Source organism: Notamacropus eugenii, chromosome 1 (genome assembly GCF_028372415.1).
Source record: "Notamacropus eugenii isolate mMacEug1 chromosome 1, mMacEug1.pri_v2, whole genome shotgun sequence".
NCBI lineage: Eukaryota > Metazoa > Chordata > Mammalia > Diprotodontia > Macropodidae > Notamacropus > Notamacropus eugenii.
In genome coordinates, this window is record NC_092872.1 from 269,865,811 (window position 1) to 269,885,906 (window position 20,096).

General features: G+C 41.3%; 1 protein-coding gene across 1 annotated transcript in view; it reads left to right on the forward strand.

Annotated features, from left to right (window-relative positions):
- CCDC6 (coiled-coil domain containing 6) overlaps positions 1–4,407 on the forward strand; it is an 85,069-nt gene extending 80,662 nt beyond the window's left edge. The window contains exon 9 of the mRNA XM_072628897.1: positions 13–4,407. Within this exon, the coding sequence (XP_072484998.1) occupies positions 13–204 (192 nt within the window). The 3' untranslated portion in view covers positions 205–4,407. The remainder of the gene's footprint in view (positions 1–12) is intronic.
- Positions 4,408–20,096: the final 15,689 nt, after the last annotated feature.

A 20,096-nucleotide genomic window follows, 5' to 3' on the forward strand; every position in this document is an offset into this window, starting at 1 on the left:
TCCCTTCTGCAGAGGCCTTCCCCCCGGAGAAGCAACAGTCCGGACAAATTTAAACGCCCCACGCCTCCGCCATCTCCGAACACACAGACTCCTGTCCAGCCTCCGCCACCTCCACCCCCACCTCCCATGCAGACGGCCCTCCCATCCGCTGCCTCGCCACCTGCCTCTTCGCCACATCCAGTGCATCCCCCCTCACAGCCCTAGTGCATGCGCTCCAGCAGATGGGCTGTATTGAAGGTGGGGACTCAGGAGACAGAGCCGTTTACGAAAAGCCAGTGACTTCCCTGGCACCTGGGTGGTCTTTAGACTTCACTATTAATGGTGTTGTAAATGTTTGTCCAAAATGCAGCCAGCCTCGTGGGTCTATGACACTAACCCCCTAGAACAACCTTTTTCCATCAGTGTTTACTTGAATTTACATGTAGGTCTAATTTCTGGCTGGAACATTTGCTCCTTGATATTTGGTAACTTGGCAGTGCGCCATTTGCTCGGCTCTAGAGCGCTTTTTTTTTCCTCCTGGCTTTTAGGTTGGTAAAATAAAAGGGAGACCTATTTGTCTTCCCTCCTCCCCTGCCCCATGGCCATTAGCATAACGGTGGTGGGCTCAGTGGCTCATACTTAGTAAGTTTGTAAGAACCATGGTGTCTACTGTGCATCTGAAAGCACAAATTTGAATGTCAGCTTCAGCAGTGCCTAGGATGCCCCCCTTGATAGGCCATTTTTCAAGTTCACTCCTTGGTATCCATACTTGCCCGCCATTTTTCCCCACTGACATAGTTTCACAAGCCAGTGGATACAGTACATTGTTGGGTAGTTATCAGTTGTCCAGGTACACTGAATGTAAGGTTCTTGAAGCTCACAGTGGGGCTGTTTCCTTGATTGTTCATGTCCACCTCCCTGTATGCTATAAGCTGACCATGCTGTTATTTCCAGTGCAATTCTGTACAAGTCATCCCTCCCATTCCCACCCACCCCCATGTTTTGGGGGACCAAGTCAAAGATGCTGCCGAAGATGGCACCGTGGGAGGCCATGTTGTGAGACCGTGAAGAGCACCGGATTTCCCTTCCTGTCCCCTACATCATGCACCCCTCCCCCTGCCCTGCCACCATCACTACCAAGTGGTTTCCTGAAACACAGTTGGAACAAGTATCCCCAAGAAGCAAATTCCTCCTAGAGACCATGATTGAGAACGGACATTATAGGAACATCGGCCTAGTGGCTGAGAGATATCGTGTTGCTTGGTAGAAGGAGAAGCGAGCGAGCCTGGAGACACTAAGGGACCCTCACTGGACAGAAACTGGTGCAGTGTGTGTGTGGAAAGACTCCATCCCAAGGACAATCTTCTCAGACCCTGCTTTAGCAGCACATGTAAGTGATTTGGCTTCGTGACTCCCTGAAACAGAAAGCGAGGCACTCTTCTTCATCCTAGCAAAATGCTCCTTTTGGTTCGGCAACAGTTTCTTTTTTTGTACTTTGATAGTGAAGTGATCTTCCCCACTTGTGTTTGCATATTTCGATATGCCGTGGACAAAAACCTTACTTACTAGAGAATGTATATTTTATGATGAGAATGTGTATCTATTCTGTTGGATATAATCAAAGAACTGAAAAATAATTTATCAGTCATTTTTTTTAAGAATTCATGTTTTGTGACCGAACCATCTCGAATGCCCCCCTTTTATTGAACACATGCCTAAAAAAAGGAACATTGTAGATATTAAATATTGTGCAGTCACATAAACTTTCATTTTTGCCTTTGAGTACCTATTTAAAAATCTAAAGAAACTTACTGGATTGTTCAGTGAGTAAACTCTAGAAAGGTAAAAACCACCATAAGATTTTTCTCCCCTTCCTGTTTCCATGCCAAAACAAGGAAACATAGCTCTGGCTTCTAAGCATTTCAGAAAAAAAAGTGTGTGTGTGTGTGTGTGTGTGTGTGTGTGTGTGTGTGTGTGTGTATGTACACACGCATGCTATATACATTTTATATTTAATAATGTGGGTGTATTATACTTTGCCACTGTGTTTTCTTAAAACAACAGTGCCAAGAAAGATCACATGAGTCAAGTGACCAAGTTTTCATATAGGTTCACAGCAGCCCCAGGGCCAATGACCTGGTCTGTTGTGACATCTCAAACCCTGTAACTTCCTTGTGGGTTACATCCCCTCCTCTCCACTCCAGCTAATTGAGTCAGTAAGTGAAATTACTTCTATATGTGTACTAGGGATTCTCAAAGATAGACTTAGGAAAACAGCAGGCTCTACCATTCGAAATCTCTCCTCCAAGAATATTATAGAAGACAGTGCTGTAGGGAGCATAGCTTGTGTTTAAGAACTCCTCAGTGCCCAGAGAATTTGTTTACCCTGGAGAAAGCACAAAAGTCAAAGCTTTGCAAGAGAATGGATAGGATAAACCAACAGTTGTGATTCTCTTGGGTAGAAAGAGAACTGTATAAGAGATGTGTGTGAATTATGGACAGAATTCTTCAGAATTCCATAAAAGCAAACTGCCACTTGGTTCCAAAACTGAAAACCAGAATTACCCACTGTAAATGTAGCGGGCTGCCCCCTCCCCCACACCATGTGTACAGTATCTGTAGGACAAACACTGCTATTTGGTGAGTGAGGAATGATCTCTCGGAACGCTGTCTTCCCCTCTTGTGTCATGTTATGGTATCTATCGGCACTGCAGCTGCCCAGGACTAACCATGGTAGGTGACCCTTGGTTGAGTCCACTGGAACTCATAGGATCAGGTATGTGAGCCAGGGAGGGGCAAAGAACTTCCCTGTGGCAAGCTTCTTGTCTTTGTTCTTAGCTGCCTCATTGCCCCCTTAATGGGTATCCCAACTGCCGCTATTGATGGGTGCCCCTCCTTATCATGGATCCAGTGGATGCTGCAGTACCTATTGAAAGTCAGTCGTGGTACCCATTGAGCTAGTTTTCCTACAGACAACCTGTGGCATATGTGAACAGACCCTTGGTACTCATCATGCTGAGAGGGTAGCCATTGCAATTAGATAAATGGATGTAATCGTGTCTTTACAGGTGGCAGAGAAACGGTCTAGTGGGTGTCAGTTGTCTCCCTTTGCAGAATTTCAGTGTGGCTTAGCAGAAGGTGGAAATTCTTGTTAGTTTTCATCCCCTTCCCATCCTGTCAAATGTGAGTTTTAAAGGGATGAGCTTAGAGGATAATTACCAGGAACCATGGAATGCATGTGTGACCAGAATGTGACTTTGACACCAAGTGCTATCCCCCCATGATTGATTGGCCTTTCTGCAGGAGGACCAAAAATACTTGTGTCAATTATTAATAAATGTAACACAACTGTAAAAGTTTAGAGATTCTGTATTGCTCCTTTGCCCCCACCCCTGGTAGATATGAGATTTTTTCCCATCGGAAGCCTTGCTAGGAAAGGAAGCCTCAGACACCTGAAGAGAAGAAGAGTAATTTGTGCTTTGAGATCTTATGATTTTTGCTTAGCAGTACAGAAATCTCTGTGACTCAATCTTCTGACCAGTAGTTGTCTTGTAGGTAACCAACGCTGAAAATGTTTTAATGAGTACTACCAAAGAAGTACATAGCAAAATGATAGTTTATTTCCAAATGATTAGTGAGCCAGTCATTGAAGCTGCTACGTGAGTTCCATGCTCAGGAGCCATTGTAACAAATTAAGGGAGTTGTTTTTTTTTTACAACAAAAAAATGAAACACCACACACAGCTGTCAGCCTAAAGTCATGGGGAGCATTTTCCCAGGTTCTTGGCAGTTTTTGTGGTATGAGCTGCCAAGTCCAGACTGCCTCTTGTTAGGGGATGGAGAGTATCCGTTATTCCTAAGGGTGTGGGAGCTGTGTGTGCGTGGGTGTGTGCAGTGTCTGTGTGTGTCTGTGCGTTCATTCATGCCTTAACTCTGGTTACTGCTCAAATGTAGTTCTCAATTTAGTCTGTCTTGTCAAGTAGTTTGTATGGTACTTCTCAATCTGAACTTCGTCCTGGCCAAACCACCCCTCCCCCCACTCCCCCCAAAATGCAACAGTTTCAGGAACAACAACTAAAGAACTGATTCCTCAGAATATGATTTAATCAGGGCAACCCCAAGTCTCCTTTGGACTTTCTTTGGTACTGAAGAAGTCATGTAAAAGTGAACTGGAGAAGTGGAGGAAATTTGCCAAGGAAAGGAGCATGTCTCCTCACCTTGACATCTTAGTGCCCAATGTCATCATGGTTTGGCCCCACAGCTTGAGTAGATTTGGAGATGCAGCAGCTATCTTGATATTCATGCTTGGTCAGAGTTTAGAGAGATGGAAGACTTCCAGTTAATGTCTTTTTTGCTTCTTTGTGTTGATTAGTCTTTGATACATGTGCTGAATCAGAAACCTGAATAAAGATAATTTTTTTAAAATGGATCACTGAAGCCTTCAACCATACCGTTTTCTTTATGATCTTGAGGTCTGTAAGTTCATCTTGTTTCTTTTTTTTTGGAAATTGAAAGTTCTCAAAGAAGAAGGTGAATAATCAAAGGTAATCTGCATTCACACCTCAGGCTTCTCAAAGTGTTGAAATAATTTCCCCCTCTCCCATTCTGTTGAATTAAGGAGTTTGCTTTTATTTAATAAAAAAGAATTTTCATCCATTTCAACAAGTATTAATAGTTTACTCTCCTTGACACAGTCACTACCTTTAAGGACTTTACATTATGTTTGGGGAAAAAATACTCACACATGCACATGCACACACAGACATGGAAATAGAGGAGAGATATGAGAGAGGAAAGAGTCCTAATTGAGAAGGAGCAGGAGAGGCTTTTTGGAGGAGATGGTGATCTAAAAGTCTAATGAGCAAAGGGGATAAATATTCCCAAGGGTAAAGACTGAAGGTGAAAATCAAAGGTAAGTAAAATTCACACCTTGAGCTAAGCGTTGCAAAGTATTGAAATATTCCAGTGAATTTTTTTTTCTATCACAAAGAGGATTCCTTTTATTTAACTGAAGAATTGTTTTACAGTTATTTCCATTCTTGAAAATATATTTGAGTTTTTAGAATGAAATGTGTAAATAAGTTTCCATGAGGAAGTGGTTTGTTGCCTGTGTCTTATGAAGGCTTTAGAGCAGGGGTTTTTCACCTGGGGTTCATTAATTTAAAAAAATTTTTTTAACTTTGAATATACTTAGTTGTCTTGTTCCTACGTATTATTGCTACTTTTACTTATTACTTCCTACATATTTTATGTGTTTAAAAACATTCTGAAAAATGGTCTAAAGACTTCACCCAACTGCCAAAAAACAAAGGAGGAAAGGTTCATGACAAAAAAGATTGAGAGCCCCTGATCTATAGAGTAGGGTCATTTTGTACTGCATCTGTCATATTAAGGTCACTCAGCCCACACTGGGCAGTGCTACCTTATAAGTCATCCACAAGTGGAGTTTTAACTGTTCAGATATTTCTTAAACCTGAATTGCCCCTTTGCACCCTGTTGTAGTTCCTGGTTCTGTCCTCTGGGGTTTACCAGAACAAAGCTGGTTCCTCTTCTCTATGATGGCTTGTAAATATTTGAAGATTGCTGTCATGTTCCTGCTAAGTTTTCTCTCGACTAAACATCCTCCGTTCTCTTCATTGATCCACTTTGAGGCCCTTCACCACTCTGGTTGCCCCCTGGACATCTTTCAGGTTACCAATGACTTTCTTAAAATATCCTGCTCACAACTGAACCCCAATCCTACATGTGTGGTCTGCTCTAGGCAGATCTAAAACCATGTCAGCACCATCACTATCACTTTATTTCTGGAAACGGACTCATCTTGTAGCCCATATGGTTGCCATATCACATAGTTGACTAATATAGCTGAATTTGTTTTCAGCCTTTTTATCCAAATTCCAGTTCAGCCATGACTCCTTCCCCTTGAGTTTTCTGAAAAACAAAAAGTCCAAGAAGGCTAACTTTATACTTTCTACATTTTAGTGGGACACCCTGTTCTATCTAGTCCAGAACTCTTCTTATCTTGATTACCCTTCACCAGTGTGATAGCTATCCATTCTACATTGGTGTCATCTACAGATATGAGAAACACCACCTATGCCTTCATCTAAGCCATCTACAGAAAATATCAAATACCCCCAAGCCACCCCCATCGCCAGAGGCATTATACTGAGGAATCCTCCCAAACAGGCCAACCATTCATGACTTCTTCTCTGGCCTAGATTTTTAACCAGTTCAAGATTTACTTACTTGTACTTCCCTCTGCACTACTTCTCCGCCCCCCCACCCCACCCCTTTTCTATAAGAGTACCTTGAGGAGATTTTTATTAAATGCTTTTCAGAAACCTGAGAACCCCATGGCATTTCCCCTAGTCTACCAATTTAGTAATGGCCCCATAAAAGGTCAATCATAGGATCCTATAACAACTAGTGATTACATAGCACTTTTAAGGTTTGCAAAGTACTTTGCAAATATAACAGCAATCCTGGGGGAGGGGAGAGGTGCCATTATCATAAACATTTTAGGATGAGGAAACTGAGGCAGATATGTTAAATGACTTGCCCTGGGTCAGTGAAAACCAGAATTCAGATTTTCCTGCCTCCAGCTATAAGGGACCCTACAGAGCAAGTCCATCCTCCTCATCCTTATGAGGACGCTAACAAGCAGAGAGCACAAGTGACTTGCCTAGGCCCCCACAGGTTCTGTGCCTACAGATTCAATCCATTTCCTGTGCCCTTACTACTCATTCTGTTGCTTTAGTGTTGGACCCAATTCAGGGTCGTGTGCCTAGTCTTCCGAGTTTGATTATGAATCCACTGGAGATCCAGACCCTAACAGAGTCTGTACCAGGCACACAGCAGGGACTCAATCAAAGAATTGAGTTGAATGTTGACATAAAGGGGGAACAGAAGAATGAAAAGGTCAAAATAAAAGGGAGATTAGGACAGAGGGGAAGTTTACTGCTCAGACATTACCTAGAGACAGCTGGAAATCACATTTTCACCCCCATCTCCCCTCCACTAATTCACTTCAATTGACAATTAAAGATCTTTAGGACCTGGGCCCCTTCTATCTCCCTAATCTATACCTGACTGCCTTCTTTTCTTACTGTATAATCCAGCCATACTCTCCTATTTGTTCTATTCCCACAGTACCCACATCCCTGTCCTCTTAAGGAAGGACCCAGCCCAGCCATCTGTCATTTCTCTCCCAGCTCTGCTTCTTACTCTTGGCTTTCCACTATCCCCCTACTTGGATGCCTCCCCCAATTCACTCTGGTGCCCTCTCATTAAAATGTCACTTCGTTGAGGACAAGGAACTATTTCATTTTTGTCACTATACCCGGCATGTAATTGTTCCTGGTACACAGTAGATGCATAATAGATGCTTGTTGGTCGATTGATTTAGTGTCTTGTATGAGCCAGATACTGCATTACCCCCTGGAGTACAGACAAAACTGTCGTCTCTATCCTCAGGAAACTTACATACACTCGCAAAGTCAAGACTGCACTGGGACCAGCTGGAGAGATATTATTTATATAGAACCTTTTGGGTAGCTGAATGCTTAGTGGGTGGGACCTGGATTAAGATCCAGCAAAGGAGGCAAATGAGTGGCCAGCAATATCAGTGCAGGGTGGGTTGTCTGTGAATGGGGCCAATGAGTGATTTGTTTTGCTTGATTTCATATTTGTTAGAAAGAATTTGCTTTTCTTTTTCTCCAATGAAAAGGGATGGTGCAGAGAAAACAGATTCCTATTAATTTTTTTAAAAATAAAACTAAAGACAAAGAAAAGTAGAGAATTGGCTCACAAGTGACGACTTTAGCTTCAAGATCTAAAACCATTACAGTATTTGGAGATGGCATTCCCTAAATGGCTTGAAATAGCAGCAGGTGCTTTTATTTTAGGCTCTGGTAATTCACATGACTTTCTTCCTAGAAGATATGTAAAGTCTGACCCTCTACCTTCAGGGACTATGTGTTTAAAGAAATGTCCAAAGCAATTTGTGCACGCAGAGAGCTTCCAGACCTGTCTCCCAAGAACACTGAATCCGTGCAAGATTGACCCAGTATCAGCCACCATCACCCAATTGAGCTTCGGTTAGGTGATACTTACCAACTCTTCCTCAGTGAGTCCAGTGCCTGACATCTTTCTCTCCACCTTTACTATCCTCATACTAGAATTTAATATACATTGATATATCTCGAATGACTTCATTTCCTGGTTCTCCAATCTACTCATATCTTGCAGATCTTGCTGTCCCTGACAAGTGTAAAAACTCTTTTATCTGATTATAATATTTTATCCTTATATCTTTTCCCATGCATTACTATTCCTATTCCTATTCTCAGTTCTCACCTTGACCTACAATCCCTCCATCCCTTAGCTTTTTCCCAGGTCATTAACTGCATTTGCTACACATTCTTCCCTTTCCTATCTCAACCCTTCAAACACTAAGGGAATCAATTCAAATTGAGAACATCCTTTATACACAAATTCCTTGCCTCCTTGTCCTATCTCAGAGCATGACTTGCCAAATCCGAATCCTGAATTGCTCCCAACATCCATTGCCTCCACACTCAACATGCAGCTGAATGGAACTAGAAAAAAAAAATCACAGAACTGTATTGACTGAATTTACTAAAAGCTCAGTTCCCCCAACTTGGCCCTCACTGTGTCAAGGCATTCCTTTTATACCTCTCTAATTGATTTACTATCCCACTCACTACAATGGCTTTTCATCCGTGCACTGATGCATCAGGAAATGAGAAGAACCAGGAAAATTACAACATTATAAAATTGAAATTATAAGTTTATTTATTTATATTTAAATATGTTTATTTATTATTTCATTATAAAATGAAAAAATTAAGAACACCAATCAATGCAATGACCAATCACAATTCTAGAAGATTGATGATGAAGCACACATGGTACCAACCTCTTGACAAAGAGGTGATGGCCTCAAGATGAAGAATAAGACATGTTTTCAGACATGACCAATGTGGGGATTTGTTTTACTTGATTATGCATATTTTTTACAAGGAATTTGTTTTTCTTTTTTCAATAGAGAGAGGTGGGGAGGAGGGAGATAGGCATAGGAAAGGAGGAAGGAAGATCATTGAAGCATTTTTTTTTAATGCATAGAAGGAAGGTCCAAAAGAAAACAGAGAAGTAGGACAGTCTTGAAAGCTACAGGTTGAATTTATTATATATTTTAAAAAGCTGTTCATGTCAAGTCAACAAACATTTATTAAGCACCTACTATGTGCCAGGCAATTTGCTATATATTGGGGTTACAAAGAAAGGCAAAAATTATCTGTGTTCTTGAGGAACTCACAGGTGAATGGTGAAGACAACATGGAAATAAGCATGTACCAAGAGAATATATAAAAGATTAATTGGAGATAATCTTTGAGAGAAGGCACAAGGATTAGGAGGACGTGGAAAAGTTTCTTGCTGAATAATAATACATAATGGAAAACTGCAAGTTTTTTATGTGATCCTTGTTTTTTGTTTTATGTATATGAAAATGACCATTTTTGTATTTCAGAATAAAAATTATTGAGGTATTTAAAAAGAATTGACTATATATAACAATTAGTTAATACTTATAGAGCATTTAAAGGTTTGTAAAAATATTACAAATATCATATTTGATCCTCACAACAACAATTCTGAGGCAGGAGCTATTAATACCCTTATTTTATGGATGAGGAAATTGGTCAAAGAAGAAGTCAGGTCACTTTTCCCAGGATTACACAGCTAGTGAATATCTAAGGCAAGATTTGAACTACAGTCTTCCTGAGTCCAACTTCAGTACTCTATCCACTATGCCCCCTAGCTCCTATGTGAGTATTCTAGATTGCTAGATATATTCACTTATGTGTAGCAGAATGTAAGCTAATCGAGGATAGGGATTGCATATTTTGTTTTGTCTTTGTAATAACCAATATAGCACTAGCATAGTACATGACCTATAAAGGTTTATTCAGTTGAATACATGTAGTGTGTGTGTGTGTGTGTGTGTGTGTGTGTGTGTGCTCCTTCAGAGCCAGGATTATTTTGGTTTTGCCATTGTGTAGCCTGAGCCTAGCATAGGGTTGGGTACACCATAGATGACTAATAAATTTTTGTTGATTTAATTTTATATATAGAGAAAGATAGGGATAGAGATCGCAGATTATGTGTATTTGGTAACATTTATGGTAGAATGTAAGATCCTTGAGACAGGGACTGTTCATTTTTTGTCTTTGTTTAGCTCACACCCCACACAGTAACTCACACGTAGTAAGCACTTAATAAATGCATCTTTAATGGCCAGAGTTCTAGTTTTCATGAAGAGGAATTCTAGGTCCTAAATCTGGAAGCACCAGATCAGTTAATAATTCCGCCTTGTCTCAGATAAGAGCCGAACTTCTCCAAAAATCTCTAATTCATGTTTTAGTTTTGATTTCTGTTTTAATGAAATGGGCATGTGCCACAGCAGAGATCAACCAAGCAGACATGAGGCCTTTGACTCATGACATTTATTTTAGTTAAAAGCTGCCTGTGGGGCTGGAAGTAGGGTTAGATTAATGAGAGGAGGATTGAATTCCCTCTCCCCTCCCTCAGCTATAAGTGGGTGGAACTACTCGAGCCAGAGTTGACCTACCTAGAATGTCTGCAGTGTTTAGTGCCAGGTTGTAGGACCCAGACTCCTTTCATCTTTTTCTTTGTTCTACGGGCTTCCCTATGCTCACAGAACAGAAATTCATCACCAGGTTGCTAACCTGCTGGTGGTGGACTCCACCATATTTAATCTGGCTGGTTCTTGGAGAACAGGCATGCTCTAACTCTGGGAGAATACTCCAAACTTCTCTGTTTGCTAGGATGTTCCCAAGCTTACCTTCATTCCACAGTTAAAGCCTTTGAGAACCTGGGATCATACTTCCATGCCATAATGAGTCATCAGAAAAAAAGATGCCCATAGCCTACTTGCTGACCCAAATAACCATCTTTCCCCCCCCACCCCCGCCCAACTTCAGTGTACTCCCAATGAGTCTGTTTAACATCCAGTCTTACACTGCCATGCTCCCCAAAGATTCACAGGTACCAAATGATCTCACCTAAGTTGTAGGGGCACAATGAGATAAGAATCGGCCAAGTGTTTTGCATTTAAGAACTATAGAAATTCTTCCTCCTTTTCCTTGGTTGTCTCATAGAATGAATGGAAAATGCCTAAATTTCCAATCATGTATTTATTCCCCATACTTTAAACTTGGCACAAGGACTAGTCATTTTCAACAGGGCTGTGCTTTTGCCCTATATCTGAGAACAATTTTAGGCAGGATCAGCTGCTGTTGAGCCCAGGAAGCGGCTGCTCTCAATCTGTGGTTGCCAGGTAAATAACAAAAGAGAGTCCAGAATTAGGGAGAGCCAATGATGAAGTTTAGGCCAGATTCAGCTTAGGAGTGGCAAAGACTGCCCCTTGGCCAGGGCCACTTTCCCATTGGCAGCTTTACTATACAAGGGCATAAAGGGATTTTGTCTTTTTCACAAAGAACTTGATGGCATCTGGAGAGAAGTTCAAGGTCTCTAACACAACTAGGAGGGGATAAATATCTTGGGGGAGGGGAGAGCTTTGTAATTACTTCATCTCTGTGCCAGGAGAGCAGCCTGTCTCTCCCAGATTAATTCTCTGTTGCACTGGCTGGGCTTTTTCTCTGCTAACTTTAAGCCCTGCATGCTAGATAATGGGTAGAACTTTTTTTTTAAATTGATTTTGGTGGGAGAGGAGGATATCTATGTATGATTGTGTAGCATGCTAATTCATTCATTCATCCAACCAATATTTGTTAAATGTCTGCTATGGTCCAGGTAAGAAGTTGTGTGCCATTGTGGATAGAGAGCAAGTCTCAAGTCTCCAAACATTTCTTGGAATGTAGTAGACTTTTGCATATGCTGGCTGTGTGACCCTAGGCAAGTCATTTAATTTCTCAGTGTCCTAGACAATTAAGACTAGATCTGCATTGGTGAAGGGAATTTGAACATCAGGAGTTTTGCCTATTAATAAAATAACAGGTCTGGACCAAAAAGAATTTAAATCAATTCCCATGACAGGCTTGGAAATGAAATCCATAGTAGCCCCAAGGAAATTAGCTAAGGGGAGGGGCATATTCACAAAATATCAGTCAAATACAACAAGCATTTTTCAAGTACATCCTGCTGTGCAAGACACTGTCCCTGGTGCTGGAAAAATAAGAACCATTGGTCCTTGGAAGCTCCAAGGAATTGACATTTTGCAAAGGATATTCATTATTTTCATCTCTAAAATGAGGAGGTTGGAGAATTACAAGATTTTCATGGTCCCTTTTTCTAAACCTTCAGCTGACGAGAAGCTCTGAAGGAAAACTGTTGTTGTGGAAGACAGAATTTAAAAAATCTTTGACAAATTAGAGGGAATTTAACAGGAACAAATGAAAAGCTCTTTAACCTCTCAATACCCCAAGCAACTCTTTAAGACCTAGTTGTGGCATTGCTGGGTCAAAGGGTATAGGCAGTTTCATAACTCTTTGGGCATCATTCCAGATTGCTCTCCAAAATGATTGGATCAGTTCACAGTTCCACCAACTGTGAATTAGCAGAGCAGGTGCAAATCTGCATGGACAGAGGGCGTTTCCTCTCTAAGAATCTCTCATATCCAATGAAGTCACAGATCTAGTTTAAAAAAATATATCATGTACTGTGCTAGGTTCTTGGGAGACAAAGGCAAAAAACAAAACAATCCTTTCCTTCAAGAAATTACTGCCCCCTACCACATCACACCTATCAGATTGGCTAACATGACAAAATAGGAAGAAGATAAATGCTGGAGAAGATGTGGGAGAGTTGGAACACTAATTCATTGTTAGTGGAGCTGTGAGCTGATCTAACCATCCTGGAGAGCAATTGGGAACTATGACCAAAGGGCTACAAAAATGTGCACATCTTTTGACCCAGGAATTCTTCTAGGACTGTATCCCAAAGAGATCATAAAAATAGGAAAGGGTCCCACATGTACAAAAAATATTTATAGCAGCACTCTTTATGGTGGCCAAAAACTGGAAATCAAGGGGATGCCCATCAATTGGGTAATAGCTGAACAAGGTGTGGTATATGAATGTAATGGAATACTATTGTGCTATAAGAAATGATGAACAGAAGACTTCAGAGAGGTCTGGAAAGACATATAAACTGATGCTGAGTGAAAGGAGCAGAAGCAGGAGAACTTTGTACACAGCAACAATTTTTCTGGTAGATTTAGTCCTTCATAGCAATGCAAGGACCTAAAAAATTCCCAATGAACTTTTGAGAAAAAATGCCTCCCCCAACCAGAGAAAGAACTATGGGATTGGATTGCAGAATGAAACAGACCATTTTCTTTTGTAAAAAAAAGAAAAAAGAAATTACTACCCTCCTAGAACATCAGAAATCTACTGATACTTTGGATCCATGGATGGATACAGGGGATCCATGACATGAATTATAGGGAAATTACTTCCCGGACCTAAAGAGCTGTATGACCTTGGGGGAATCACTTTTCTGATTCTCAGCTTTCTTCTTTACAGAGATAGGGAGTTAGACTGCATGTATTGAGGTCCCTGCCACCTCTAAGCTATGACCTATGGCTTACTTGTACACATGTCTCTCACATCTCAAACAGAACTTTGAAAAATAGAAAACTTGTCTCAAAACCTTGATCAATCAATGAGCAGATGAATGTTTCCTTAGTCATGTAAAGCCACCCTGAGGCTGTGGCTGAAAGGAAGTTTGCTACTGATTTGCTTCTTGAGAACTACAGAACCCAGGGCTCTGCAAGCCTTTTTTTATTTTTATTTTTTTAAATTTTGAACTCAAATACCAAATTCTAATTTACATTCACAGTTATAAGTGTGTGTTTTTCTCCAGTTTTTTTTGTGTTTTGTCTTTTTTTTTTTTTTTTGCTCCCTGCTCCTCTCTTTACACAGAAGAAAGTATGTACTTTTCTTTTCCTTCTTTCTTTTCTGGCTTCATTAAAGATAACCAAAACAATGAGGCTGACTCCTTCAAGGGACTCACAGTCTAATGGGGGGGGGCGGGTTTAGCATGTAACCAATTAGGTACAAACAAGATCTTTTCAGGGTGAATTGGAGATAATCAGAGGGAAGGCATGAGCATTAAGGAGGATCAAGAAAGACTTCTTGCAGAAAATGGAATTTGATTGGAAACTTGAAGAAAGTCAGGGAAACCTAGAGGCAGAGATGAGGAAGGGTGAGAATTCCAGGCATGGGAGAATTCCAGGCATGAGAGACAACTGAAGAAAATGCCCAGAGTTGGAAGATGGAGGGTAGCGTTCAGGGAATATTTGGAACCAGTGCCACTGAATCAGAGAGTATACGAGTTAGGCATAAAAAAAAAACTGGAAAGGTACAAAAGAATCAGGTTACGAAGGACTTTGAACACCACAAACAAACGTTTTTCTATTAGATCCTGGAGGTTCTAGGGAGCCATTGGAGTTTCTTGAGTAAAGGGTGAAATGGTCAGACTTGTGCAGAGTGGAGATTGGGCTGAAGAGGGAGAGACTTGAAGCAGGCAGGCACCCCCTCCCCTCCTCCTCCAGCAGCTACTGCCATAGTTGTCCAGGTGTGAAATGATGCACCCACGTGGAGTCAGTGTCAGAGCACAGAAAGGGGGGTGTTCAGGAGACATTACAAAGATAAAATTGACAACATTCTGCAACAGATGGGTTGTGGGGTGGGGGTGCTGATAGAGTGTGAGGAGCCAAGGATGATATCTTGGTTGCTAGCCTAGATGATGGGGGAGAAGCGTGTTGCTCTCAACAGGAATGCAGAAGTTTGGAAGAGGGGAGGTGTGGGGGAAAATGCTGAGTTTGATTCTGGTCATGTTGAGTTTAAGATTTTTATGGAACATCCAGCGTGAGACGTCTAATAGGGAGCTGGAGATGTGAGTTTAGAGATTAGGAAGGTGGACAAAGTCCAAAGTTCTGCCTACTTTTGATATCCAGTGATTCAGTGACTCCCTCCTGCATACAGCACAGGCTCATTCTTGCCTTCTCACATCGAAACACAAATCACTGTGGCTTCATTGCTTTTGACACTTACTTATTGACTCTTGGCAAAGGTAGGTGGCACGATGGATAAAGTGCCAGGCCTGGAGTCAGGAAGACTCATAATAATAATAGCTAGCACTTATATGGTCTCTACTATGTGCAAGATACTGTTCAAATATTATCTCATTTGATCCTCATAACAACGTAGGAGAAAGAGGTTATTCTCATTCCCATTTTACAGATGAAGAAAATGAGACACATAGAGGTTAAGTGACTTACCCAGCTAGGTTACACAGCTAGGAAGAGTCTGATTCTGGATTTGAACTCAGGTCTTCTTGACTCTGACCCACAGTACCACAAACTGCCTCCTTAAATATATAAATATCAAATATATTAAATATAAATAGACACATGCTAGCTATTATTGTCTACTTACTCCTAGAAGTGATGGGATTTGCCTCAGTGATGAAACTCACCATGATGGTAAAATTGCTGACCCAGGAAGCTTTGCTAAATCCAGCTTATGAATCATACCATGATTTTGTTTCATCTGTGGTGGCCATCCTACAAGAAAGTCATCTGGAAGCCCAAGAGAAGCCTGGTTTTTCCAAAAGGCGGGTCTACCCATGCGCTGCCCTAAAAAGAGCTAGAAGCCAAGTGCCTTTGTTGCGTTACTGCACCCCTAAATCCCTCTTTGGTTACCCACAGTCTTCTTTATCCCTTCTCTCTCCACTTCAGTTATCCTACTAAGTTCCCTCAGTAAAGAACTGGAGAGGTTGTTCCAACTGAAACTAGGTGTGGCCCATGACCACCTGGGAGTTTTTGTTTTGGGAGGTCCACATACATTTTCGGTGTAATGGAAGCTTCAAGGTTGGTCTAAAGCTGACATCAAGTCCTGATGAGAGAAAGGAGAGAGGCTATCTAGGTGTGGGAGGTTGGGATAGTCCTCTTAGTATTGGCTTTGCAATCTTGACCCACAAAGCTGTAAAACATTTCTCAAATGAGAATTCCTAAAGCTCATGAGTGGAATAACTGCTGACATGAAGAAAGGTAAGAATGCGCTAGATAGTTTTTCTTTCTTTTTCTCTCTTTCTTTCTCTCTTTCCTCCCTCCCTTCCTTCCTTTCTTCCTTCCTTTCTCTTTCTTTCTTTCCTTCCTTCCTCCCTTCTTTCTATCTCTCTTAGCTTTATATCAACACTTTGGATACTTTTAATTTTATGGGTTTGTTAGGATGTTATAATAATAATAATGATGATGATGAAAATAATAATAATAACCTTTATATAGCACCTACTATATGTCAGGCACCACACAAATATATCTTGATTTATCCTCACAACAACTCTGGAAGTAAGTAAGCAAGCAAGTCCTATTTCCTCGTAAATATTTTTTTCTCATAAAAAGTGTGATGACATTCCTAATATCAGTCCAAGAAGATTGAAAAGAATGTAGAAAAACTTAAGTGAAAAGGGAAGGCCTAGATTTGACATCTGGACTTGGGTTTGGATTTTACTCTGCTGTTTATTGTGTGACCCCAATGGGACAAAACATTTCACTACTCTAGGCCTCAGTTTCCTCACCTGTAAAATGATGAGGTCACATTCAATGATGTCTAAGACTCCTTACAGCTCTGACTTATGGTTCCTTCAACAAGAGCATGCTATATAGAAGTCACTGGAGACACAAAAAGGAAACTCTCAAGAAACATATAGTCTATAAGATGTGCAACATGTAGACTGATTAAGGAAACACAGAGTAAATTCAAGGGAATTTTGACAAGAGAGAGCAGTAACAACTTGGAAGATCATGTAAGAGATGGAGCTTGAATTGAGCCTCTAAGGAAACTAGGAATTCCATAAGATAGATAGAGGTGAGGAGAAAGAGCATGCAGGGCATGGGGCACAGCCAATGCAAAGGTTATGGAGGTGAGAGATGGGACTTTGTGTAGCCAGTTTGGCCTGAATATAGAATGAGGGAAAATGAAGTGTTACTAGTCTGAAAAAGTAGGTTGGATTCTCTAATTTCCAATGTCCCTTTTTTCTGCAGACTTCTCATCAGCCATCTTGCCTCCAGTCCAGAAACACAAATGTAAGATGGCTTAACCCCTTCATGCCTTGAGGTCTTCCACTGGAGCCCCATTGCCCTGAGTGGGCCTCAGTTTCCCACTAAGTCTTTTCTCTGCTTTACTCTGGGGATTTCTCCTCACCACCCACAGGGGCTCTCTATCCTCCCCAGTGCTTCTTTCCTCACCCCACCCTGCCAGCCTTCCAATTCTGGAAACATAAGCAAATCAACTCTGCCTTTATGACCCCATTTAATATCCAAACCAAAATACCCCTCCCTGGCCACCAGTCTCCCATGTGTATTCTCTCCACTATTAGGATGTACTCCTCGAAAGCAGCTACTGTCTGCTTTTGCTTAGGACAATGTGCTTTGCACATAGAAAGGACCTAATAAATGTTTTTCCATTTGGTTTCAGAAGAATGATGACAACATTATAGAGTTAATATGGTACCTATTAGATTCCTCTTAATGCCAGTGCCTTCCCTCTGCTGACTCTCCAATTTATCCCGCATTTATATTGTTTGAACACAGTTCTCAGTTATCTCCCCCAAGAGATTGCAAGCTCCTTCAGGGTAGGGCCTGCTTTTGTCTTTCTGTGTATCCCCAGTGCCTTAGCCCAATGCCTGGCACACAGAAGGTACTTAACAAATGCTGATGAACAGACTGACTACAGTGGAAAGAGGCCATTGTATCTGGATTTGGATCTAGGCTCCAGTGCTTATGACACTGGGCAAATCCTTTCCTATTCTTGGTCTCAGTGTCCTCGGTGGTAAAATAAGAGGACTGGAGTAGGCAACCCCAAAAGTTTCTTCCAACTCCAACTCTTAGGAGATAGTGGTTTTTTTTGCCACCTCTAGAGAGTCACAACTTGCCATTAATTGAGTCAAAGTCCTACATGAATAACAAAGAGTCCCCCTTGATCCAATTTCACAAGCTCTCAGTGGTGGGGTTCAAGACAGTCAGCAAAAGCTTTTGATGATTATGTCTTGTCAGATGCACACACACACACACACACACACACACACACACACACACACACACACACACACACACACACACACACACAGAGTTACCAATCCCTTAATGACCCAAGGAGCACTCCAGTTACTGGGGAGAGGAAGTGAAGTCTCCTGAAAAGCTCCATTCCTAACCCTTAATTGGCTCCATGTTGTTGCCATGGTTACCTTCTGCTTGGATGGACCTCAGCGAGGCTCCTCAAATTAAGTTCTGCCTGTAAACACATCCTCTGCAATTCCCATCAGCTGCATGTTAGTTGTGATCCCAATCAACAACTGTGATGAAGTGGAAAGAACCCTAGATTAAAATCTCTGCCAGTTGAGAACTTGGGGAAGTTGGTTCAACTGAAGCTAAGCATGGCCCACTACCAACCGGGAAGCCATCCCATTCCAGCCAAAGGGTGTGTGTGTGTGGGTGGGAAGGAGGATTCTGGTGCTGACTCTTGGGTGGCCTAGACAAGTCACTTCACCTCCCTGGGCCTCCATTGCCTATGAAAGGGAAAGAGAAGAGAATAATAATTTATGTAGCACCACTGTGTATCAGGCAACATGCTAACCTTTTTTATTTTACAAATATTGTTTCATTTAATTGCATGACAACCCTATGAGGTAGGGGCTTTTAATGCCCCCATTTTACAAACTGAGACAAAGATTAGATGACTTGTCCAGGAAGTGTCTGAGGCTGAATTTGAACTCAGGTCTCCCTGAGCAAATTCTGCAAAAATCAGAGGTTGATCATTATTTTGTTGATTTCTAGACTTAAGAAAATGATAGAAAATGTGAATACTGTAAATTAAACCTTAAAGTGTGTCTTTGGGAAATTAGATTGTTAAATATTTATCAGCACACTGCTTTTAAGCACACATTCACTTTGACATGATGATGCCAGCACCCTATCTTATTGTCTGTGATTCCTTCCAAAATTCTGCTCTGTTCCGTGAATTTTCAATGTGTTTCATTAAGGCTCTTTTCTTTTCATCGTTATTAATATCCCTTCTTTCCCTTCTCCCTACAGAACTTTGCCCTTTGCCAATAAAAGCCCTCCCTCATAACAAATATGTATACTAAAGAAAAACAAATTTGCATTGTATCCATTTGGCTGAATGTACACCTGTCATTCCTCCCTGCAGTCCTTCCCAGATCCAGTAAGAGGTGTCTCATCATCAGTCATCTGGAACCATGTTGGAATAGTCCTTTGATAAGATTTCTTAAGTATTCTACAATTACTGTCTTAACAAATTATGCTATTTGAATATATTTCTCTTACCCACCGACAGCACCTTCTCTGTCTCCTTTACTGGGGTATTCATCTATGTCCTATCCATTAGCCTTTGGGTCCCCCCAAGGCTCTCCTGGGCCTGTTCTCTTCTCCCTCAATGTTATTTCACTTACTAATGACATTATCCTCTTATTTAGATTATTATCTCTATGAAGATGACTCTCAGATGCACTTGTACACTCCTAACCTGTCTCCCAATCTTCAGTCTCATACCCCCAATTTCCCATTAGACCATCTCATACTAGATGTCCCAATGATATCTTGACCAAAATGGACCTCATTATCTTCTCCCTTAAGCCCTACCTTCTTCCTCATTTCCCTATTATCGTTGAGGGTGCCACCACTCCTCTCATCATCCAGGCTTATGAACTTGGTGCCATCTTCAGTTCCTCACTAGAGGAATTTTTTTTATTGTCCCCATATTCAACCAATGGTCAAGTTCCATCATTTCTACCTTCTCTCCTTTCTCTCCTTTCCTCTAACATGGTCACCAATGTCATCTCAAGCCTGGACTATTGCAGCAGCTGCTAGTGGGTCTGCCTGCCTCAAGTCTCTTCCCCCTCTTCAGTCCATCCTTCAAATGACCTTCATAAAGTGCACATCTGACTATGTCCCCTCCTTGCCACCAACTGCTTGATCAATTTTAGTGGTACCCTATTAATATAAAATCTTTTTTTTGGCTTGTAAAG